Here is a 24,712-nt window from a genome sequence, read left to right on the forward strand (position 1 = left end):
CCTTAAACTGTTCTACTAGTGATTGGTTACCATTGTGCTGTGACATATTACAAGGAATGGGTACGGCTGTAGCTCCAGATTGTAACTCAGAACTTCTCAGATGGAGAGATGATGAGGGGCACACAGAACTTTTTACCACTCAACCAGTTATTACCACTCATCCAGTTGCTTTAAGAAATTCTGTTACCAATAAATTGGAAAATTGGACAGGAAAAAAAAGAAATTAACAAAATTTACTACTCCAAATATATTATAAAAATTAGTTCTCACCATTGACAATAAGATGAAACTTTCTGAGATACATAGAGATGCAAGCTACACAGAGATCATTAATTTATGGTAGCAGAGACAGGTTTGAAGCCAGTTTCCTTTGACCACTGCATGTTCGGTCATTCTGCTACAACTTGGGGTGCTAATAAAGCAGTTTGACTTAATTTCAGGGCACAATCAGTTATATTCCTTGAAGTCAAGTCCAGAGGATTCACTATCCGGAGATTACTGAGGAATGAACATATTGTTCCTGTCTTCGATGACAGAATCACAACTATTACCATTGCTGTGTTTTCCAAATAGAATGAGACTAACTAGTGTGTCCTAACTCATATTTAATGTAGAACTGTGATAAATAGAACCTTAGCCATAATACCGATTTAGGACCTAAAAACCTTGACCACAGTTGATCGTAACATTTGTGTTGTATGGATAATATCCACACAGTCCCTTCTTTGCTGACACTTAGTCACAGTTCGGAGGCAAAAAAAAAAAAGTGGGAAATGAAGGAAAGTCAATAATATGCATCTGGCCACCAGAAAAAAACAAGCCCTAAAACTGACATCAAATATCAAGGTAGCCTTTTTGACATCATCAGGATGACACTCTGAGAATGTCACCGGAGAAAAGAAACATTTCCCAGAAAGTCTGGTTCCCTCAGTATCCCTATATCTGCTTGTGTTCTGTAAATGCTTGTGTTTCCTTATGGATGCGTTAACATTAAAGAAATGAGAACATTCTCACCTCCTGATGTTTCTGGAACTGAAAATGCATAGTGTGAGGCTTGAAATTTGGGGCTGAAATCATTTTCTGGAGCAATCTCCACAAGGATTGTCACAGTCACTGTAAAATTGGACAGGAAATTAATACTTTTTGTTGTTTTAGTCTACAAATGGAAACATGTCTCCAGTCACAAAATTAGCAAACCATTATGAAACCAAAGTAGGAGTCTTGTACCTCCAAATGATTGGATTTCCACATTATGAGTTCCCAGGGGACCAGTGATGGTTTGAATATGAAATGCCCCCATATCCATGTGTTTAAATGCTTGGTTCCCAGATGACAGGATTTTCTTCCATTTGGGAAGGTTGTGCGCCTTTTAGGAGGAGGATTTTCTTTGGAGGAAGTGGGTCACTGGGGGTGAGTCTGGAGGTTTTACAACCTGGCCCTACCTCCTGTTCAGCCTCTACTACCTGATTGTGGATGCAAAGTGACTGACTGTTTTCCACTCTTAAAGCCACATTTATTGTCCCCTAATGAATATAATCTCTCCTGTGGGAAATATATCATTATGACATTATAATTATGTAATTATATTTATAATACAAATATAAATATGTTACAATTATACATTATATATTATACATAGTGCTATATAATAGCACTATGCTTTAAAACCTAGAAAGTAAAATGGAAAGAGTCTCATAAAACCCATGTTTAATGCTTGGAATTAACATAAATTCTATGACCTTAAATGAGATGTAACATCTAGGAAGTTCAGTTACCTCATCAATCAATCAAATCAGTGTCTATCTCCTGCATTGCAGTGTGGATTTAAAGTCAAAATAGATCATGATCAAGAAATATTTTCAAATCATTAAATGTTGACAAAAGTAGTTACTATTGGCCAGCCAGATTGCTCAGTAGGTAATGATGCCTGATCTCAAGCCCAATGACTTGAATTTAGTCCCCAAGACTGAAAAGGTGGAAGGAGAGAACCTATGCCAGTAAGCTGTCTTCTGACCTCAACATGCACATTATAGCATATCCTACCACCCGACGCACATATAATTAAATAACTAAGTGTAGTTTAAAAACATAAAGCATTTATTGCAATATTTGCACATTGCATGTAAAAGACAGAACTCTGTATTTGGGGCTAACAAACTAAGGCAGCCTACTAGAGAGTTGTTGAAAAGAAATATTTTTATATTAACACATAAAAGGAAGCAACTTGAAATTTTAAAGTAAAATTATAACATAGTTTGCAAAACACTAAGTAGGACATTGGTATTATTGCCCTAGTTTCACAGGAAAGAGACTGACAGAACAGAATTCAGTTTATGTCCCAATGTAATAGAAGTAAAAATTCAAAGAGCAGATACCAGAACAAGCTATACTGCTAATATCACCTCTGAGATATTAATGTGTCCCACAAAGACCTAAATTAAATAAAAATTAAGAGGCTTTATGACAAGGCTTCTTTAGGATCTTGCTCTGCTAGTATTTACTGTGCATCTCTCCAGGGAAGCATTCCTCCCCAGACTTGGCTGGCTGTGAAATTCTCCTTTAGCAGATTATCTCTAGCACTCATGTATAAAAGAATTCTGGTATATCACCTCTCCTAAAACTCTGTGTGATGTAGGTCAAGTAGTAAAATTTACCCTGCGATCTATATGACCTTTACTTCGGAGACCCTGTGGCCAGCGTGCCACATATGCTATTATAGTCACATTCAGGGATAATGTCTACAACCTTCACCACTGTCTCAAAACTATCCATAAGAAAGTTGGAAGAGTGCTGTTTTACTCTTCCAACTTCAAACCTGTACATTTCTTTCAATAAACCCACTTGCATGTTGCAAGAGCAGGTGCCATCACAGCTCTGCCACGCTATGATTTTTATTGTACCCATAAAGAGTCCAAATTGTGTGAATTAGCTGGCCTATAAAAACAGAAGAAACCAAACGTGCAAAGTTGCAAGCATATTTTATGGGTAATTACTGTGAATATATTGGGCTATGAAGACCAAAGGGAATATGTTATAGAGAAAGATGTTTTTGTTCTTTCCTGTTCAAGAAAGGTTCAAATTTGGTGAGATGGGAAAGTTATTTAGCTTTGAGGAAAAAAATTATACATCCTAAAAGGTCACTTTCAGCTTCATGAAGCTCTACCAATACTATCAAAGAAAACTCAGGAATACTTCTGGGTAACATGTCATGCTTTGGCTCCTGTCCCCAACATAGCACTTCTCCAGGTAGCTGTATAAGTCTACAAATCATCATTAAAACTAAGTCTCTGTATTAATAACATTTCTGATCAGGGAATAAAGATACTTGAAAGTAGAAACTTAACGGAGAAAGGATTTTGACTCTTAGTTAAAGCTTGAAAGGCGTGGCAGGAGGAGGTGGTGCATGCCCATGTCTCAGCAGATCAGGGAACAGAGACAGCAGGAAGCAGGATCAAGATACGGATCTCATGACCCACCCCCAGGGACTCGCTTCCCCCAGCAAGAGCCACTTAAAATTAGTTCCACAGCCTCCCAAAACATCTGGGAACCAAGCACTCAAACAATGTGGGGAGCACTTCCATTCAATCATAGCAACTCCACTATAATTCCTGTATCAGTGAACCAAGGGTTGAAAGTGCCCTGGGTGTATTGATTACAGTTCATGGTTAAGTTCCATTTTGTTGAAAAACAAACACCTATAATTCCAGCCATCTACTCCATGAAAAACAATAATACTTTCTTATTTGTCCCAGATGCCTTCTCAGAATCCACCTCAATCCAATGACCAAGACAATCATCAGCAATGATTCAGAGTTCTTACCCAGCTGTCACGCTTATCTTAGATTTTTCACTGCCAGACACTGCCTTTCTACTATAAAACTTGGCTTTTCTTCCTTAACTTTTGATTTATCATTAATCTGCAGAGCCACTTTATCACAGTGATTTTCAGGTATGAGAGACTTGGTGTTAATGGCAGATGTAGCCTGAAAATTCTCAGAATAGTCTCAGAAAAACATCTCTGTAGCAAAACAAAAACAAAGACTGGAACTGCTGATTGAACAAGTAGCAATCTCTTGGGAAACTTGATGTATGTCTTCATTTGCACAAGAGTAAACAAAGAGAAACAGGCATCCGGCAGTTCACTTAGCACAGCGCTTCCTAATCACTCCACTCTAGATCCTTAGCACCCAACTCAAACATGTACTTCTAAAGGAAGTCCACTATCAGCAAAGCTACAACTACCAAATCAACAGATGCCAAAGATTTTATAATCAAGCCGTCTGAAGCTCACTGCCCCAAAGATTCATTTACTACAGGCTGGCAAAAATGTTCAGAAAGTTATGAAGAGAATTTGTGTGAAACAGCAGTAGCCAGGCCCAGTACAGTCACCGAGTTCCTAAGCTATGGAACCTGGCAAGTGGCTCTTTATTTGCATCAATAAAAGCTTATGTTGCTGGGCATTGGTGGCACATGCCTTGAATCCCAGAACTCGGGAGGCAGAGGCAAGTGGATCACTGTGAGTTTGAGTCTAGCCTGGTCTTCAAAGAGTTCCAGGACAATCTCTGTTTCGAAAAACCAAAAAGAAAAAAAAAGAAAAAAGCTTTACGTTATGCAATATCACTCAAGTAAAATGCTTTTTTTTAAAGCATCCAATTACCTGTGTGTTTGGGCTACATATTGCCTGATATGAAGTTCTTTCTAAATCAAGGTTATTTGGTATTATTTAGCATAAAGAGTCAGATAGATAGATAGATAGATAGATAGATAGATAGATAGATACAGACAGAATCAAGAATCAGAACTAGAACCCACACCCCTGCGTTTTCCAATGCCAAGATCTCTAGCCAGACCAGGATATAAGAACAGTATATTATTTAAAATGATACTAAGAGATGCAAATGGCTCCCAGTGATGATGGAAACTTCCTTCAGTCTATCTCATTCTCCCAATATGATGAATTTTTATAACACATTGACTAGCCTTGAAAAGTCTATTGTTATTACCTGTATGAGACGGATGTAGGTCATCAAATACTGAAATCATCATTTCATAAATGTGTCCTGCTGCAACCACCTCTGGGTTTTCATAATCCAGCTCTTTAGTAACCTTATAGAACAACATTATTTCAGAAAAAACAATCAAAATTTTTAATCTTTTTAACATGTGTGTGGGGACATTCACTATAGTTTATGTATAGCAGTCAGAGGACAGCCTGAAGGAGTCCATTATTTCCACATTGCAGGTACCTGGGATAGAACTCAAATCACTAGGCAGGTGCCTTTACTCAACAGGCCTCCTCACTGACCCAGTACCAAAATTTTAATGTGCATGCTTTGAAAACAGTCTGGAAAAGTGTAAATGGCCATTTTCATTTCCTAGCATGACATCTCAAAATGAAGGAGTCTGTCAGATACATGTAATTGAACATTTTGATGGTACAGCAGGATGGCACAGATTCCCTTCCAATATAGCATACTTTGAAAGGAAACATTACAGCATAAAAGAGAATACAGAGCATAGCCTACATTGCATGCTAATTGTGTTACAATAGGCAAAACATCTAACTGTAGTCCATGGGATTCGGTTTCCTTTTCTAGTGTGCTGATGTACATGCAGACAAAACACTCATATACATAAGATACACCAAGAAATAAATAAAATTTAATCTAGTCCTACTATAAGATACCACTTCAAAGTATTTCTGAGTACTAACTAGGTTTCAATTAGAACTATAGGTATTAGGGCTCTAACGGTAAGATGGTCCTATATCAGAAACTTGAGAACATCTCCTATAGTAGTATTAGCATCAATCTCAGTTTGGCAAAAATAAATGAATCAACATGGCACCAAGAATTCCAGGGTTCAGAAAGAGCTTCTTTTTTAAAATTCAGCATATAGGGCTGGAGAGATGGCTCAGCCATTAAAGGCTAGGCTCACAACCAAAAATAAAATTCAGCATATGACTCATTCACCATTCAGGTAATTACACTGAGTACCCTCTGAATCAAGCACTATAGCAAATTTTAGTTCACAAATGATAACCACTTAGAAATATGTGTAAATCTTACAATCTAATAGGATCAACAACTAGATAGTTGTAAATGCAAATTAAATGTTTTCGTGGGTGGCATGCAACCTGCACTGTAATGATACTAGGAAATAATCCTTGGGAATAAGCGACATTTAATACCTATGTGATAGCCATGCAAACACAGAAGTCATTTAGAGGCAGGTGATGGATAAAGGCCTTCACTCAGCTACAGATCAAGCATGTATGAAGGCTCAAGTATTCAAATATTGCTTACAAATCCTCCATCTTTATCCAAATTCCACTTTGAAGATGACAGATTGGGTTTGTATTACAAAATAACTGTCAGCCCAGGAAGGATCCTGGTTCTGTGCCCAAGTTTCCAAACTTCACATGCATGCAAGAACTTACCTTGTAGCTGTGGACTTTGCCCAAAAAATTGGGGGTTAGGATTGGAGAAATAAAGGGCTCATCTGTGGGTTTCTCAGTCATATCTTTCTGGCTAAGAGCAGGAATAGTTAGGTTGAGGGTAGTTGGTGATATGAGGGATAAGGAACTATCAAAGCTGTCACAGATTGGTACCCTAAAATAAATGCCATGGAAATTGGGGGTTAAGAAGAAGAATTTCCTCTAAGGTAGAGAAAGAAAAAACCTATAGTCTTCATATTCTGCCAATAGAAAGTTTGACTTTCGTGAAGAGGAGCTGATATCAGTTATTTCCAGTGCCAGAGAACAAGTCGTTGTCACACATGCTGAGAGAACAAGCCATTGTCACACATGCTGTCATAGAGATTAGCCTCTAAGGAAATTAGCATGTGTTTTAATTTCTGATTTCCCCAGCTAAATAGAAAGTGAATTTTTTGTGCTCATTATAAAAGGGATAAAATGAGGGCAGGAACAAGATAGTCAAGAACTTGTCCAAATGTCTTCTGGCAAGATAGCAGAGAAGCCCGGAATTCTCCTCGACTTTATCAGGACTTCTCCTTTGGAACCTACTAGCATCATTCTAATTGGCCATGACATTACTCCATCTTCTTGGGAAAGCTCCCTGGAATGAAAGCCACTGTGGCTTACCTGAATGAAGTTTTCAGCATTGGGTACTTGCTCAAATAGTTGTCCAGAACCTACTGGACCAGAGCTTGGAGCATAATGAATTGTATCAGGAGGCTTGTCAAGGTCATGGCATGTGAGCTTTGCAATTATTGTGTCCTTTGCAATCTCCTCCTTGCCTGTGTACCTGTTTAATTGTTCAAGAAGAAGAATCAGTTTAGATGGGCATTCTCTTACAAGGCAATGTCTTCTCTGTAGACATCCACTAGTTCTGATGAAGTCTACACGTGTGCCCAATTTATCCTGCAGCAAACAGGCCCTCTTTCGAGCATCATTTAGACGACCATGTCCTAGGAGGTTCCTTTCTGCAACCAGCTGGATATTTCTTTGGGAAAGAAAATTGATCAAGACCACCACATCCTTGGGGAAGGCCCCAGTGGGAATCAGCTCATTCTTTGGATTTACTCTACTCTGGCACATCTGGGTGATGCTTGTGGCTTGACTCTAAAATTATCATCTCCACAGACTTACATTTCAAACACTAGATCTCTGCTGGTGGTACTATTCTCTGAGGCTTTAGGACATAAGGTCTAGCTGGAAAATGTCATTCACTAGAGACAGTCCTTGGAAAATGAAACCCTGTCTCTTGTTCCTGCCTTGCTCTCTACTTCTCTGTCTACATGTGAACAGCCTAGGCCTCATGCTTTCCTTTCCATGGATTCAACGCTCCTTTATGCCTTCCTTGTCATGAGGCACTCCAACTGTGAGCCCAAACTCATCTTTCGTCCCTTAAGTTGCTCTGTTGGGCATTTCTCATAGCTATGGGAAAGAAACAAATACATGTGACAAAGAGAGATAGATGGTCCTTGGCATTCTATAATCACAGTAGATGTATTCACCTTTCTGTGCATTCACCCCATCTTGGATCTCACCACCCCATGTGATTAGTCTTCACCTCCTAAATCCTACACATCCTGCAATGACTGATCTAGTTCTCTTTCTCCAGGAAGCCTCACTGATTCCCAGTTGGCCACACAATTTTCTCCTAACAGCCAAAACATGGTCCCAAGGACTTAAGATCATGTTGTTTGTTCTGTGGGTTTTTTAGTTATTTAATTTTTTCCACTGCTGCTTTATCAGTTTTTGTTGTTTTACCCTGCCAAGACAGAGTCCCATTACAGCAAACAAGCAGAGCAGAGCTACAACAGGAAACAGCCTGGAGTAGGTGCTTAGTTAATTAACTACGACCCTCCTGGGAGAATAAATGGAACTAGCAGAAGAAGAAAATATTGGCAAATTTCTGTACTAAATAGATTCCAAATCCAGACTGTATTTGTTCTTTATAACAAAGAAATAAGTTAGATACTGCTGTTATCTGGGGGATTATAACTGGGTTCCAAACAAGACCACATGGGCTAGGAAGCAAGGCTAAGTTTCATTTTTCACTAGTTTGTCAGGAATAATGCTTAAGGAACCAGGAAAGCTTCCCATGTGTAAAGAGACTTACAGAGGCTCAAAAGAGAAGTTTCTAAGTCTGACCCCAACAGAACAGGAATCAGCCCAAGGTATGACAAATGGGTTTCCCATGAAATTAAAAATCCTCTGCTCAGCAAAGCAACAGCCTACAAGGCAGGAGAGGATCTTTCCCAGCTATACTTCAAACAGGGGACTAGATCTACAATACATAACTGAAAAAATACTGTAAAAATATCTTGCCAATTAATAAATGTGCTAATGAGTTGAACTAACAGTTCCCAACAGAAGAAACACAAATGGTAAACAACTTGTTCACCAGGGAAACAAAAGTTAAAACTACTTTGAGATTCCATTTCATCAGTCAGAATGTCTACATCAAAGGAAAACAATGACAGCAAATATGCTGATGAGAATGTGGGGAAAAGGGGATTCATTGCTCACTACTTGTGGGAGTGTAAATAGTATAGTTATTGTGCAAACGTGTGTAGAAGCTCCTTAGAAAATTGAAAATAAAACTGCTATGTGACCCAGCCGCAGCACCTGTGAGCACACCCACAGATGTCTACACCCTCCACAGAAACACTTGCACATACAGTTTATAGCTGCTCTCATCACAATGTCTAGGAAATGAAAGCAGCCTCAATATACACCAACCAATGAATGTATAAAAAGGTGTTGCATATGCACAGTGGAATTAAACTCAGTTGTAAATAAAAATACATTATGTAAATTTCAGGAAAATAGATTGGTGTGAAAATTATGATATTAAGTAAAGTAACCCAGTCTCAGAAAGACAAATATTCTCTCTCATTTGAAGCTCCTAATTCTCATATGTGAGAGTGAGAGTAGGTATAGTCATGAATAGAAAGGGAGGTATGAGAGGGAGCAGGTCTTAAGGAAGGAGAGAGTTAATCGCAGGGACAGTAAGGGTGGGTTCTCAGGCAGCTTCTCAGGGAGCAGGGGAGGAAGAACAGAATAACCACATGGGAAACAGTACAAACCTCTTATCCACAAACCCAAAGTTCTGAAACTCAGATGTTTTCATCACTTACTTGGCATCAAATCCTGACCCTACACGAAACATTTGCCACACTGTCAGATCATTTTGCTTCCATTTACAGTGATTTGAATATGGAGATCTACTCTCCTCCCACTTAGAAAAGTACAGAGTGTCAGATACATGAACCATGTTACATTGTTAAAAGATGTATGTGGGTGTATGGGTCCATGTGAGTACACATGTGCACATAGGTTCATGCATGTGAAGACGAGAGGACAACTTTGAGTATTATTCCACAGGAACTGTCCACCATTTTGTTTTGTTTTTGTCGTTTTTATTTTTTTTTCCTTTGACAGAGTCTCTCACTGGTCTGGAACTTACTAAGTAAGCTAGGCTGCACAGCCAATGGGCCCAGAAACCTGCCTATCTCCATTTCCCTATTGCTGAGAATACAAGAGTTTGCTACCATACGTGGCATTTCTATGTATATCATGGGCACTGTATTCAGGTCCCTGTGTTTGCAAGGCAAGCACTTTACTGAGATATTCTCTCACCTCAGGAACAAAATCCTTAAGAGAAACCTTTTCAGTGGTCAGGAGGGCTTCTGGTAATACTAACAGACCTATAATAAGAACCATTGTGAAATAACATTCACTCAGCACTGTGCTTAAATAGTACCAAAAATTAATCCATTAATTCTTCAAAGAGTTCTATTGGTATCCCATTTTATAAAGCAAAACTAAAGGACTTCAGTTAAGGGTGGTAGGAGTAGAGTCACTATGATCTCAGATCTCACCTGCAGATATTAGAAAATCAACTTTCAGTCAGGAACAGGACCAGCATGCGGTTTGTGAAGAATATTTCTGAGTAACCCAGATTCAACCTGATGATCAGCTGTATGTCAGTGAGCCAGTAAATCCAACAGTCCTTTTTTTCTCCCTGCACACTTCTTGCTTACCTGGTGACTGCTTACCTAATCAGATATTGGTCACAGAAAGGTGAGTTGTCATTAATGCCATTAACATAGGTAGCCACTGGAATTATTGCACACCTCTGGTCACCATCACATGTCTTAATGGAGAAGGACAGAGCACTTGCAAACCCAGTTTTCTCTACATCAAGACGGGAAGTTGTAACCACAGTGCCTTTCTCTGTAATGAAGTAGCACAGCCTGCTCAGAATGGTCCAAATTGTCACTTTCAAAATTACATGTGCAGCTACAGAGAAGAGAAAGTTTACATTCTGCCCTATTCACTAGAATTCGGGAGCTGACTCAAAGTGCATTCATACTGTTAAATTATTTATCCCTGAGATGTGCTATTAATCATATTATGTTAATGATAGGAAAACAGAGTTGTTTGGGCTTAGGAGAACAGAGAAGACTCTCTAGAAGAAAATCCTTATTCTAGGACTTGAAGTTACATAGCAGAAGAAAATGTCAGTAAATGGGAGATGATTCCCAACAGAGAGAACCACAGATTAGAACACTGCCAGAACATGACTTGTTCTTCTTGCTCAACCATCACTTAAATCCAGCAAACATATTCTGAGTGTCATCTATATAGCAGGAACCATGGTAGCTACTATATTCAGCACGATGACACAAAGTCTCCATATTTATGGAATGTATATCCAAAGCTGGGAGACAGCCCTTAGCATGTGCAGAAAAACAAAAAGTTCAAATGGTGTGTTGTTATGGAAATGTGATTTTTACAAATAATAATATCTAATGGTCAGGTGCTTAGGAAATGCAAGGAAGCAATCTGGAGGCAAACAGCCTACCTGATGGCTCACAGTAAGAGGCAAAGGAAGAAAGCATGGGGTGGCAAGAGGGACACTGGGGAAGGGTGGTGGGGGTGGCTAAGAACACAGCAAGGGCCAGAGAAACAAGACCTCAGTGGATTTTTGCACAGAGTAGAAAATGCGACTCTGTGGGGATGCTTAGCAGTTAACTGGAAAAGAAGAACCCAAAAGACCAGATCAGAAAGAATCTGAGACCAGGATGTGACTGTAAGCAGTTATTTGGGAGGCAATCCAGGGCAATGTGATGTGGGGGAGGGGCAGGGAGAAAACCACTTCAAGGAAAAGCATCATGAATCCAGTTACCACCACTGGCACAAGAGCCTCACATCACTGAGGGATTCTATGAGCCGTAGAGAGTTGTTCTCTGGCAGAGAAAACAGCTGGAGGAGTTTTTCACCAAGTCCAGCCTGGGACTTGTGGGAGAGAAGAGGGAATGAAGCCGTCAGATACCAAGTAATCTCTCAAGCAAAGAAGCACAGATACTGAAAGTTGGAACCAAGCTTACTGCACTGAGAAGATAACAGTAGGACAATGGCTGTACCTGATTCAATGACTAACCTGTACATGTGCTAAAGATAACCAGTACTGCTCTTCTCAATTCAGCAACTCTAGCTTTAAACACTACATAATTTGCACCCCACCCACAAGACTGGTTAGATAAGGAATAAAAGACTAGCTCTAACTAGTCCAATTAGGTTCTCCCTTACAAACATTTGACCCTGAAAGATAATAGAGTTGAGTTAGGTCTAAGAATATGTGCTAAAAAAGCATATAAAGTACATAGTTAATACTATTCATAATAGTCATGAAGAAACAGGGATTGGCAGAGAAGTAAAATACTGACCCTGTAGAATTACTCAACACAAATTTCCAAAGAGTCCAAAACATGTTTCATGATGGGATTTTACTCTTTCTACCTCCTCTCTGGAAATTGGGTGTGTGGAGGATAGAAATACAATTACTCAGGGCAGCACAGTTCTCAACATACCTTTGTCTATTGCAAAATAATCATCCCCTGTCTCTAGACCAAAGGTTAAATCTCCCAAGTTATCTTCATCAGCTGCTTGGCACATTGCAATCATCTTCCCAATTGGAATTTCTTCGTCCAGTATGATGTTGACTTCATGAGGCAGAGTTGAGTTTGTGGAGGTAACACTCAAGACCGAATTTTCAATATTAAATAAGCTTGTTTTAAAAGAAAAATGTTATTAGAGTGTCACTCGCTTGCTGTTATTTCTATACCCTGTGTTGGTAAAACTGTAGCAGACTGGAGAGAGTAGTGGCATTGTGGAAGTCATATTCATGACAGAAGTTTCTAAACCACTTACTGATAATCACTTAGGTACAGTTTACATAAAAATTCTAAGACTTAGGTACAGTGTACATAAAAATTCTAAGACTTATCATGGGTTACTCATTGTTCCTAACAGACACTTCTCTGGGAAGTAAGTACCATGTTTGTCTCCATTTTCTGGTTGTGAAAAATGATAATTGAAGAAATTAAGTTAACTTTCAGAAGGTGACTGAGAGATGGTTAGACCACAAACTTCTTCTGCTGTAAACCCTGTGTGCATGGATCACTGTGTTCTTATCCTTCAAGTAGGAACTACATTCATACAGCTGCTGACCCTCAACAAGATTTTATACACTTACTGGTTACAACATTGACTAGAATCTTCCTTAAGGGAAATAAGAGCTAATCTAGAAAGTCAGTACTAAGGATGTACTTTGTGAATAGCACCTTATTTTATTACTATTTCAATATAGTTCATACTTTAAAATTATTTTTGCTTTTAGTTTTTAAGTATGCCTTTTCTTTGGACACTTTTATGTGCTGTTTATACAATGCTTGTTTATTTTCCTTTTCAGACAAAAAGAAGAGGAAAAGGAAGGAAGGAAAGACTATGTTCTCAAGGTCAAATCAAATAATATGTTGCATTTTCTTACCTGCAGGTGAGAGTGGGGTTCTTATTGTTGACATTGATGAGGAAAATCTTCAGATTTCCAGTAGCAAACAGTCCTCCAGGATCAACCACTTTAATGATCAATGAAAAACTAAAGACACAGCCACAAAAAGGACAGCTAAGACTTCATGATAAATAGCAGGCTGCCAGAGAAGCAGAGCCCAGCAGACTTTACTGGCCAGCTACTGCAATTGACTCCTTTGGTTAAGACGTCAGTCAGACCAGGTATTTCAGCAGTTGGAAATGGCTAACACTTTGTAAGGAAGCAAATGGGTCAAATCAACTGGCAAGAGAGGCAGTAACTTTGAAGACATTTGCCAAGTGCTAGCTTTGGCAGTACATACACTAAAACTGGAACAAGACAGAGATTAGCATGGCCATGCACAAGGATGACACAAAAATTCGTGAGAGTTTTGCTGGTTTAACCCCCAGAAACAGCTGACCAGACAAAGGTTAACTCTTGAATCCCAGGCACCAGCCTGGGAATCCAGCATGGGACTGATCAAGACCCCCTGAATCTGGGTGTCAGTGAGGAGGCCTAGGGAATCTATTGAGCCTTGGGCAGTAGATCAGTATTCATCCCAAGTATACACACGGACTTTGGACTCCCATAGAACAATGTGAGGTGCACTCTCACCCTGAACTCTTGGGGAAGGGTCTAGGCCCTGCCCTATATGAAATGACAGACTATGGACACCCCATGGAGGGCCTCACCCTCCCTGGGGGAATGAGGGGATAACGGGGGGGGGGGGTTGGGGGGAGGGCACGGGAGGAGGGGAGGGAATGGGAGAGGGACCTGGAACTGACTTGTGAAGCAACCTCGTTTCTTATCTAAATTTAAACTGGAAAATAAAATATAAAAAAAATAATAATAGATAATAAAACACTTGAAAATGAAAAAAAAGATTATTTTTTAAAGTTTATTATTTCCTATAAATAGGTGGAGGTGTGGGGCTATGTAAATGTAAAACCCTTCGCATTTTGTAGCAAACAGACCATTCATAACTATGGGTTTCTACCCTTTAAACATTGACTTCCTCTATTAAAGACTAACAGATGCTGAGGTTAAAATGTTAGCACTGCCCCAGCGTGGCTGGGACGTGGCATCCTGCCATCCAAGATGACATCTCCACGCAGGAAGAAAGTTCAAGTCTATAGAGAGACTTAAACACACAAATAAAAACAGAAGAAGCTGTCAAAACAAATTAATCACTGTAAGAAACATTAGTATTGTTACACAATTAATGAGTTTTTATTTCACAAAGATATGTGAAGATTTGAGGAATGACTATAATGATATGTGAAAAGTGAAATTTTCCTTATTAATGAAGGCGGCTCTCAGGTCTAGACTGTGAACCCTTTGCAATCATGGCTCCTAGCCTTCCCAGTGCTTTTCAGATTTGATCCCAACAAACTCCAACTCCGGGCAAATAGAGATAGTTATTTTCTTCTTCACGGAAAAATCTATTTTACCTTGAAATATACCAAAATTGACAGCAAAATTCCCTCTCCTTCTCTCCATGCCAGTGTGTAACCATTTCCCAATTTCTAATTTCATAATTTCTCTTTCAAGAAGTTGATGGCTTGTGAAAAAGACCATTGACAAAAACCAAAAAGCCATTCAACCTAAACAAAAAAAGATCTTTAAAAACTATATCTAGCCAAGCAGGGTGGCACATGTCCTTAATCCCAGCACTCTGGAGGAAGAGGAAAGCTGATCTCTGTGAGTTAAAGGCCTCCCTGGACTACCTAGTGAATTCCAGGCCAGTCAAGGCTACACATTGAGATCCTGTCTAAAAATAGTAATAATGTAATTCTGAGATGTTGTACCTGCAACAATGGGAATATGATATGGTAATATTCATAGCTAAAATTCAGATTTTGCTTTGGTGTAGCTGCATGGTGATAGAGTGAAGGCATGATGATACTTCCTAATATTTCCTTAAGGATCCAAGCAAGTGATTTCATAGCCCTATACCTCCTTTCAAGAAAAGGATTTTGAATTTTTACATTTTAAAAATTAATAATTAAAAAATTAATTTAGTGTTAGTAAGATGACTCTGCAGGTTAGTTGCATGCCTCTACCTGAGCTTGACCCCTACAACTTAAGGAACGATGGAAGGGGAGAACCAACCTCAGTGTTGTTCTCAGACATCCTCAGGTGCACCGAGGCATGTGTGTGCAGCCACACTTCATGCACATACACAAAACAAAGATTATAAAAAGAGAGAGGACACTGGAGAAATTGCTCAGTGGTTAAGATCACTGACTGTTCTTCTAGAAGACCTGGGTTCAATTCCCAGCAACAACATGGCAGCTCACACCTGTCTATAACCCTGAGATCTGACACATTCACACAGAAACATATGCAGGCAAAATATCAATCCAAATTAAATAAAATTATTAAATAAATAAGTAAATAGAATTGCTAAAAGTCATTTTTATCCGAATGTTAACTTATTTCAGTAAAGGTCAACTCAGAACCCAAGCAAATCTGCATCAGGGGAAGGAAGGAAGGAAGGAAGGAAGGAAGGAAGGAAGGAAGGAAGGAAGGAAGGAAGGAAGGGAAGGAAAAAGAAAGGGGGGATGGAAGAGAGAGGGAGGAAGAAGGAATGAAAGAAGCAAGGAAGTGTATGATCACAAGGAGAATAGATATCCATCTTGGCCAATCAGCCATTAATACTCTCATTCTGCAATCAGAGCTTCAATTTTCTACTCCTAGTTCCACCAATTCCAGAGACAATAAAAAAAAAGAAGTCTCTCATTTTCACTTACCCAGAACTAAGTTGCTTCCCCAAACTTTAATTAATTTACATTTGCCAAGAAACCTTAAGACTTTATTTATATTTAGGAATTTTTGTTTGGGGCTTTGGTTTAAGACAGCCTTATGTGTTAGGATAAAGAGAAGGGGAAAATAGGAGGGAAGAGGAGAACATGAGAGAGCAGGAAGATCAAGTCAGGGGAAGAATAGAGGAGAGCAAGAAAAGAGATACCATAATAGAGGGAGCCATTATAGGTTTAAAGAGAAATATGGCACTAGAAAAATGTCCAGAGATCTACAAGGTTAACCCCAACTAACAATCTCAACAATAGACAAGAGGCTAGTTTAAGTGCCCTTCTCAGATAATGAGATTGAGGACTACCTTATGTGCCATCCTAGAGTTTTCATCCAGTAGCTGAAGGAAGCAGAAACAGATACACACAGCTAAACACTGATCTGAACTCTAGAATCCAGTTGAAGAGAGGGAGGAGTGATGAACAAAGGAGTCAAGACCAGGCTGGAGAAACCCATAGAAACTGCTGACCTGAACAAGGAGGGAAGTTTATGGATCCTAGACTGATAGCTGGGAAACCACCATAGGACTGTTCCAGATCCCCTGAGCAAGGATGTCAGTTTGGTGGTATGAATAATCTATGGGGCCTCTAATAGTGGACCAATATTTATCCCTATTACACGAATGGACTTTGGGAGCCCATTCCATATAAAGGGATAGTCTCTCAGCCTAGACACATGGGGAAGAGTCTAGGCCCTGCTCCAAATAATATGACAGACTTTGAAGATTCCCCCATGGAAGGCCTCACCCTCCCTGGGGAGCAGAAAGGGAATGGGATAGGGGGCCGATGGGGGGCATGGGAGGCGGGGAGGGAGAGAGAACTGGGATTGACATGTAAAATAAACTTGTTTCTAATTTAAAATTTAAAAAGGGGGAAAAAGACAGCTTCATGTAACCTAGGCTAGACTTTAATTCAAATAATATCTTGGAATTTTTGCTCTCCCTGTCTCCACCTGCCTGGTGCTGAGATTATGTGTGTAGGCCCATAATCTGGTTGATGAGGTGATGAGGATCAAAATCCAAGGTCCCCTGTATGCTATGGAAGTCCTCTACCAACTGAGCTACATGCCCAGTTCTGAGACTCGTGGCCATCTTGATGATACAGTGGGACCCGATGTATGCAGGGTGGGCAGCTGGTCTTTACTGGGCCTTTGCTCTCCAAGACACTGTGCAGGATACTTTCCATTCTCAACTTTCATTGAAGCAAAGAATCACTTATGAAAGGCAGGAGAAAGCTTATTGGAATTCCTTCAGAATCTACTTCCTTTTCCTGTGAAGCACTTTGATGCAAAATATATAACTGAATGAGGTAGCCATTAAAGCATTATAAAAATAAAAATGCTTACTTGAACCAGCAGTAATCCACTTAGCTGATGCAGAGGAAATAACAAAGTGGCCATGTGCTACCTTCTGAAGGATGCCGATTATTACATTAGAAAGCAATTCTACATTACAGGTATCTGGAGAGTGACCTGCCCACGTCCACAGCAGGGTACAAATAAAAGTACCAAAAATAATCTTCGTGCTTCACTGTGATGAAAGTAAGTGACACAGAGAGGGTCCCCACAGACATCCAAAGCAGCAATGGCACAATTACAAATGCATTCCAATTACATTGCTAAGACAGTATCAAGAACAATCTCAGTGAGGTGCATGTTAGACTCAGATAAGGAGAATTTTTTTCAAAAGGGGAACTGCAAACCATAGAAAACCCGGCACAGCATTACCTTCTCATGTCCCTTTCAAAATCCAAGGCTGCTGCTGTGGAAATTGCTCCAGTGCTGTCGATGGTGAAGCTGGCGCTCTCCGGGGAAATGAAGTACTGTTTGTTGAATAGAAGAGGGAAAACAAAATATTGCAGAGACACAGCATATTCCCTGATGAGGTTCCCCAACCTCTAAGAACTAAGCCTGAAATCTGCATGTTCTTTGTGTGGCTCATCAACCACAGGTCCCATGTAATAGATGATCAGAAAATGTTGGCAGCAGCTGATGATGATGATAATGATGATTTTGATAATGATGATAAAACTATATTCTATTCAACTGACTTCAGATCAGACAACATGCTCTTAAATGAGGAAAAAAACTTTTCTGATCTCTACATTCCACATGTTACCTGAATATTTGTTATAGCACCCCACTCAAAGCTAAAACTAAAGAAAAGAGAGTCCCATCAGGAAACCTATGCCAAGTGTTTAATGAACACTGAAATGATGTGTGTGGACAGTGCTCACTGGCTTTGGGGCCTGGGAGTGAATGAAGGAGCTGTGACAGGAAGGAAATCAGACATCCTCAGCATCCACTCCTTAGGGTTTTTTGTTCGGGAACAGAGAGTGTATTATCAAATTTCCGATACCCTCACCTACTTTTTGCTTCAACTCTCTTTCAGCTGCTTTGTGAAGTGCTCCAAGTACATTGGAGTCTCAGTATCCTAGGCCATCGGTGTTGATGTAATCCAATTTACAAAAGGGAAATCAGAGGCTTGAGAAACTACAGGGTGTTGTCTTAACCTGCACCCCCTAAGGCAAGTCCCTTCCCAACAGAGTAGATGAGGTCAGGGTCCTAAACAGGTGAGAATCAACTCACAGAAAAAGACAGGAGAGAAAGGTCCACAAGAAGCTTAATATCAGGAATTAATTATACCAAGTGCTACTGACTTAATAATTGCGTATACTCAGGATAATTTAATAGAGAAAATTAAACCCAGAAGAACTGCAGAGCAGACTAAAAATCATTTGGAGAAATTAGTGACCTTTACGTTGATTGATTTTCTGATGAATCACCATATTCTGAGTAATTTCAGTTCATACCTTCCATGCCTACCCATCTAAATAAGATTGAACTGATTGCTACTGCTGCTTTAGAACAATGTAGAATATTAGCATTCCTGAATGGCAGGCAAATTCATCACATACTTCCTTTTATTGCAAACATGGGAATAATAATGCCTAATTCATAAGGGAACAACAGTGGATGGCTGGGAATTAAATGACTGAGGAGGCTCACCAACACTGTCTGCCTATATATAAATGCACATATTTTAAAAGAGACCCACGTTTCTGTTTGTAGCTACTCAAAATTTGCAATTTCAAATTTAATTTAAGTGTTACTTGGGCATCAGCATTTTTTCAAACAAAATATATTGGAAAGTCATGTTTCCAAAAAATAAAATATTCTTCAAAAAATATCTTGATGGTGCTGATATGAGCAACTTCTTTTTGTGTTCAGGGAAGGCTGGAAATGGTGGTTGCTAAGCAGCCGGGGCAATCACTAAGAAAGCCACCCAAATGAACAGGAAAGTAGTCTAAAAGATGAGAAATTAATGCTCTGGGGCTAGGCAAATTATATTCATTGTCCAGGGGCTTTTTCTATTGGCATGTTGTCCATAATTGGCATAAATTTGTGGAGGACTATCGGGTCATAAACGTATCCCCATTTCAAGGTGCGTGGACAGAGTTCAAGACTTGAGGAGACGCAGAGCAGGGGAGTAAACCTCAGTCTACTTGAATGCACTCATTTAGAATGCAGTTCATGACCTTTGAAAGCTTGTTCACGACTATTTGATCTCTAGGCAGCTTGGGAAGTGAAATGATGCAAAGTTGAGGAAGAGCTAGAGGCTTCAATGCTTCAAGAGCAGGTTGTAGTAGCTACGGCTGTATCTTTCCATGCCCTGAGTTTCAGTCAAATAGTACAATAACTGTGTGAGTAGATAGAACACAAGTAGTAAGAAGGGGAAGATGCAAATAATGAAGCAAAAAAGAGTTAAATGGACTGGGAGTAGAAAGGCAAAATAAAGGAGTGGTTATAGAGAAGAAAAGGATAACTAACACTAAAGACTTTGAAAGCCACATAGAAACCTACCACTGTAGAAGTTTTCTAACAGATATACACACATATATGTGTGTAAATGGAGGCAGACCTTTTCTTTTGTCCTGACCACACAGTCCCAAGTAAAAGTAAGCACACAGAAATGTATATTAACTACAGACAGCTCAGCCTATAGCTCAGGCTTATTACTAAGTAGCTCTTACAACTTAACCAATTTCTATTAATCTATATTTTGCCACATGATTTGAGGCTTTCCCTGTCCTGAGTATCTTACTTCCCTGGTGGCTGCTTGCATCTCTCTCACTCGTTCCCTCTCCTTTCTCTATTTTCAGTTTGGCTTTCCTACCTAGCCTTATTCTGCCTTGTTATAGGCCAAATCTGCCTTATTATCAACAAATGAGAATGATACATATCCACAGTATGCAGAAGGATTATCCCAAAGCACAAGTAAAAATCCCATGCCAACCTCTTGTGTTTTCAAGAGGTTGATCAGTGAGAGGTCATGCAGAACCCCCAAACATTGTAGGTTGTTTTCAATGCTCTTGATCGCCATGAAAAACTTTATTACTAACAGCACCACGTACTTTAGTTGCAGGACATGGAGAAATCAAGCTGGTACCCACCTGGGAGCTTCATCCCCGCTGGCTAACTTTCATTGTGTTGAAATGTACTATTCAGGTTCCTATGATAGAAATGTAACTAATAATCTTACCCAGCTGTGAATTCTGTGAGCTACAACAGTAACTATTTTGGTACAATTTGCCCACTGGTGCAATAATGGTACAAATGCTATGGAAATAACCAACCTCCTAGCATCCCTAGGTAGACTTCACGCCTGGTACACTAGGCCAAAGTCCTAAAGCTGGGTGTGTCATAAACCTAGGAGACAATTTATTCCTATTATTCTGCTAAATGCACATAGTATATTAAACTGTCTCCTATGAACTTATCTTTATACCAATAAATTAGTACAGCTCTCAAACTTCATCAGAAAAGGCTTTTCTCAGTAGATAAATGCAGATATTTACAATTAGTAAACATTTAGAGAATCAGTGCTCAAGTGTTTGCCCCTAAATATAATAGCTATATTATAGTTCCTCTCAAAGTTCAAGGATCATCATGGAAGAGTGAGCAGAAGGTTAAAGAGCCAGAGGTAGTGGAGGCCTGCAGAAAAACTGTATATTCTAGACACAATAGCATCGTTGCACACATGAATTCAGAGGAGCTGAGACTTCATGTGAGACTCCTAACAGTGAAAGCAGAGGCTGTTTTGACTCAGTTGCTTGCTCTTGGGACCCATTCCTCCCTTTGCATTGCCTCATTCAGTCTTAATTTCAGGGGAGGAGCCTACTCTCACTGCAACTTAATGCACCATGGCTGGCTGATGTCCTTGGTAGGCCTGCTTATATCTAAAGAAAAACAGTGGAGAAAGACTAGGGTGAGAATAGGGGTTGAGGGAGGGTGGAGCAGGGGGGATGAACTTGGAGGAGGGGAGGTAGGGGAAACTTTGATTGGGATATAAAATTAATTAATTAAACGAAAAGAAAAAAAGTTAGTTGTTCATTGGCATGAGGCCCACTCTTAAGAGTGATTTGTTTAGATCAGTATTTATCCCTGTCATCCAGATGGACTTTGGGAGCCCATTCCACATGGAGGGATGCTGTCTCAGCCTGTACACATGTGGGAGGGCCTAGGCCCAGCCCCAGATAATATGACAGACTTTGGAGATCCCACACAAATGGCCTTACCCTCCCTGGAGAGTAGAGTGGGTATTGGGTGAGGGGCTGAGGGGATTGAAGGGGGGCAAGGGAGGAGGGGAGAGAGAGGGAGCTGGGATTGACAAGTGAAGCAAGCTTGTTTCTAATTTAAATTTTAAAAATTAAAAAAAAGAGTGGTTTGTTCTTCCCCAGTGAGATTCCCTTGGGGGAAAGTGGTTTTTCATTTGAAAGTGGCTATCAGTTGGAGATAGCTTCTCAGTTAGGGATGGGGGCTTGTGTTCCCTTCTCCTTTTAGCTCTAGTACTCCTCTGGTGCTGCCCCACGCAGGACCTGTGCATGCTGCATAGTCTATGTGGACTCATGTATGCACTAGCCCTGTTGTGTCTAAAAGACCTTGATTCCTTGGTGTCCTCCATGCCCTCTGACTCTTACACTGTTTCTGTCTCCTCTTCTGCAGGATTCTCTCAGCTCTGAGGGAAGGGATTTGATAGAGACATCCGTTTTAGCGCTGCGTGTTCCAAGGTTTCTCACTTTCTGCCTATTGTCTGGCTCTGGGTCTCTGTATTTGTTCACACCTGCTGCAGGTAGAAGATTCTCTGATAATGGCTGAGCAAAGACATCTCTGAGCATAGAAGAATGTCTTTAGGAGTCGTTTTATTGATAATGATCCTTTAGCAGAACTATAACGTTTAGTTTTCCCTCTAGGACCCTGACCTATGTATTCTCAGTTTCTTAGGTATCCAAGCAACATAAGGTATGGACTTCATATCAATGAGTGGACTTTAACTCAAATCAGATATTGGTTAGTTAGTCCCACAAGCTTTGTGCCATTATTGGATCAGTGTATCTTGCAGGGAGGTCACTTTTGTATATTGAAAGAGCTTTTTAAATAATTTATTTGTTTTTACTTTATGTGCATTGCAGTTTTGTCTGCAAGTATGTCTGTATTAAGGCATCAGATCCCATGGAACAGGAATTACAGAACAGCTGTTGGCTGCCATAAGGGTTCTGGGAATTGAACCTGGGTCCTCTACAAGAGCATCCAGTGCTCTTAAGCACTAAGTAATCAATCCAGCCCTTGAAAACGTTTTTAATCAAACATTTTGTTTGCTTGTTTAGAGTTACCCCAAGAGATTTTATGTTTTTAAGGCTATTATTGTGAATTGCACCTTCACAATTTTCCTAATTTCTTTCTCATTTTGTTTGCTAAATTGAATGTAGGAAGGCTACTGGTTTTTGCGTGTTAATTTTGCATCCAGCTAATTTGCTGAATGTTTATCAGCTGTTGGAATTTCCTGGAGGAATTTTTAGGATCATTTATGTATATCATATCATCTGCAAATATAGAACTTGGACTTCTTCCCTTCCTATTTATTTCTCTGTATCTCTTTTAGCAGTCTTATTGCTCTAGCTAAGACTTTAGGTACTATAAAGAATAGGGATGGAGAGTGTGGACGTCCTTGTCTTGTTCCTGATTTTAGGGGAATTGCTTAGGGTTTCTTTAAGTTAGCTATGGGTTCACTGTAAACTGCTTTTATAACGTTGTGCCTAATATCTCCAAAATATCCCCAAAACTTTTATTATGAAGGCTTGTTAGATTTTGTCAAAGGCCTTTTCTGTACCTAATGAGATGATCTTGTGGGTTTTTTTTCTTTCCATTTGTGTATATGGATAGATTACACTTATCAGTTTACCTATGTTGAGGCATCCCTGTATCCCTGCATCTTGATCATGGTGGGTGATTTTTTTATGTGTCTTTTTAAAAAATTTTATGGGGAGATTTTTATGACTGCTTCTATTTCACTGGAGGTTATGTGTATGTTTAAATTACTTATCTGATCTTGATTTAACTTTGGTAAGTGATATAGATCAAGAACATTATTCACTTCTTTTAGATTTTTCCAGTTTGGTGAAGTACCAGTTTAGGATTCTCTGGATTTCCTGTGTCTGTAGTTATGTACCTTTTTCACCTTTAATACTGTAAATTTGAACTTTCCCTTTCAGTTAATTTAGTTAAAGCTTTGTCAATCTTATTGATTTTCTCAAAGAAAGAACTTTTTGTTTCACTGATTCCTTGTATTATTTTTTGTTTCTATTTTATCCCAGAGTTGGATTATATTTTGCCATCTACTCCTTTGGGTCATCATTTCTTCCTTTTGCTCTATATCTTTCAGGTGTACCATTAATTTATTAATAGGAGATCTCTCTGAGTTTTGGGGGGTTTGTTTGGTTTTCTTTGGTTTTGCTTTGCTTTTTTGAGACTGAGTTTCCTTGTGTAGCCCAGGCTATCCTGGAACTTGTTCTGTAGAACAAGCTGACCTCCAATTAAAATCTGCTTGTCACTGCCTCCTAAGTGCTGAGAGTAAAGGTGTGTGCCACCACTGCTCAGATCCAAGTTTTTAATGTAGGCTTTTGGTGTTATGAACTTGCCCACTAGAATAACTTTCAGAGTATCTCATAAGTTTGGGAAATATATGTCGTGTTTTCAACTCCATTCAATTCCTGAAAGTCTTTGATTTCTGTCTTGACCCATTTTTCATCTGATAATGAGTTGTTTAGTTTACATGCATTTATAATATTTCTGTTTTTTCTGTTATTGCTGATATCCAGTTTTAATTCATGATGGTCAGAAATAACAAGGTGTTATTATTTCAATTTTCTTGTACTAGTTGAGAGTTGCTTTGTGTCCAAATATGTGGGAAAAAGTTCCACGAGGTGCAGAGAAGAAGGTATATTCTTTTGTATTTGGGGAAAATGTTCTGTCAGTATCTGTTAGGTCCATTTGGTTTATAACATTTGTTATCTCCAGTTTTCTCTGGATGACCTGTCTACAGAGCCAGGTATTGAAGTCTCCCCACTATCACTGGGCAAAGGTTAATATGTGATTTAAGCTGCAGGAATTTTTTATGAACTTTGTTGCCCTTGTGTTTGGTGCATGAGCTTGGAATATTTTTTCCATCTTTTTACCCTAAGGTGCTGTTTATCCTTGATGTTAAGGTATGTTTCTTA

The 24,712-nt window shown here is 39.5% G+C and overlaps 1 protein-coding gene and 1 non-coding gene across 4 annotated transcripts in view; one reads left to right on the plus strand and one right to left on the minus strand.

Moving 5' to 3' along the window:
• The window catches only part of LOC101825750 (cadherin-related family member 3), a 98,471-nt gene that overhangs the window by 24,016 nt on the left and 49,743 nt on the right, over positions 1-24,712 (minus strand). For 2 of the 3 annotated variants that reach the window (XM_040747613.1, XM_040747611.1), the window contains exons 5-11: positions 17,883-17,977; positions 13,305-13,412; positions 12,346-12,542; positions 10,528-10,705; positions 7,103-7,265; positions 5,004-5,106; positions 1,015-1,113 (exon numbers count right to left, since the gene is read on the minus strand). In XM_040747613.1, the coding sequence (XP_040603547.1) occupies positions 1,015-1,113; positions 5,004-5,106; positions 7,103-7,265; positions 10,528-10,705; positions 12,346-12,542; positions 13,305-13,412; positions 17,883-17,977 (943 nt within the window). The remainder of the gene's footprint in view (positions 1-1,014; positions 1,114-5,003; positions 5,107-7,102; positions 7,266-10,527; positions 10,706-12,345; positions 12,543-13,304; positions 13,413-17,882; positions 17,978-24,712) is intronic. The other variant, XM_040747612.1, reaches the window with a different exon arrangement.
• On the plus strand, positions 13,643-13,745 carry LOC121141069. Its single transcript, XR_005878006.1, has one exon. It is a non-coding gene; the product is annotated as a U6 spliceosomal RNA (small nuclear RNA).

This window comes from Mesocricetus auratus, unplaced genomic scaffold, assembly GCF_017639785.1.
Source record: "Mesocricetus auratus isolate SY011 unplaced genomic scaffold, BCM_Maur_2.0 Super-Scaffold_100006, whole genome shotgun sequence".
NCBI lineage: Eukaryota > Metazoa > Chordata > Mammalia > Rodentia > Cricetidae > Mesocricetus > Mesocricetus auratus.